Here is an 844-nt window from a genome sequence, read left to right on the forward strand (position 1 = left end):
TTTGGGTAATTTTCAGCATTAGAATAATTTTCTACTGGGTTTTTAATATGTGAGCTCATCCTTGAAAGACCATATTTTTTTAGGGACGGTGATTCTTTCAGGTATGGCAGGAAATGGATTTGTACTAATTTCATTTTCCTTGTTCATTTCTTAAGGTGGTCATTCGGAGATTACCTCCCACTTTGACCAAGGAGCAGCTGCAGGAACACCTTCAGCCTATGCCAGAGCATGATTATTTTGAGTTCTTTTCTAATGATACTAGGTAACAATGAATAAATAAAAGAGGGTGGGGGGTAAATGCACATTTTTCTTCCATTCCTTTTGATCCTACTGTTGCCATTTGATTCTTGAGCCTGTCTCTTTAATATATGCATACTTGTAATGCAGTCAGACACCTGAAGCACTTTTACATAATTGCTTTCCTCTCTGCAGTCTGTATCCTCATATGTATGCGAGAGCATACATCAACTTTAAAAACCAAGAGGACATTATTTTGTTCAGGGATCGCTTTGATGGTTATGTATTCCTTGACAATAAAGGTGAGTCCTTGTAACTGAAGGGGAGTTTCTTTGTCATTTGTATGTTTAAGACAATGTGTGTATCATGGTATTTTCTCAGTGCCTTCATAACTTTTCAAAAACTCGGTGATAAAATGTGCAGCATCTAAAGAGTTTTACACATTTGCTGAGCTCATTGCAGTCTTATAAACAGATGTGTGACTTTTCACAGCCCTTGGATATTTTTTATTAATCTGTTATTTCTGTAGTTTGATCGACTGAATGAAATTGCCACTGTTTTCTCTTCCTGTGGCAGATTTTTTTGGGGGGGGGGCCTGGAATGGGTG

The 844-nt window shown here is 37.6% G+C and overlaps 1 protein-coding gene across 1 annotated transcript in view; it reads left to right on the forward strand.

Annotated features, from left to right (window-relative positions):
* The window catches only part of UPF3B (UPF3B regulator of nonsense mediated mRNA decay), a 14,892-nt gene that overhangs the window by 779 nt on the left and 13,269 nt on the right, over positions 1 to 844 (forward strand). The window contains exons 2-3 of the mRNA XM_077753058.1: positions 156 to 262; positions 433 to 539. Coding sequence (XP_077609184.1) covers positions 156 to 262; positions 433 to 539 — 214 coding nt within the window. The remainder of the gene's footprint in view (positions 1 to 155; positions 263 to 432; positions 540 to 844) is intronic.

The sequence above is a fragment of the Crocuta crocuta genome, unplaced genomic scaffold, assembly GCF_008692635.1.
Source record: "Crocuta crocuta isolate KB4526 unplaced genomic scaffold, BGI_CrCroc_1.0 scaffold944, whole genome shotgun sequence".
NCBI lineage: Eukaryota > Metazoa > Chordata > Mammalia > Carnivora > Hyaenidae > Crocuta > Crocuta crocuta.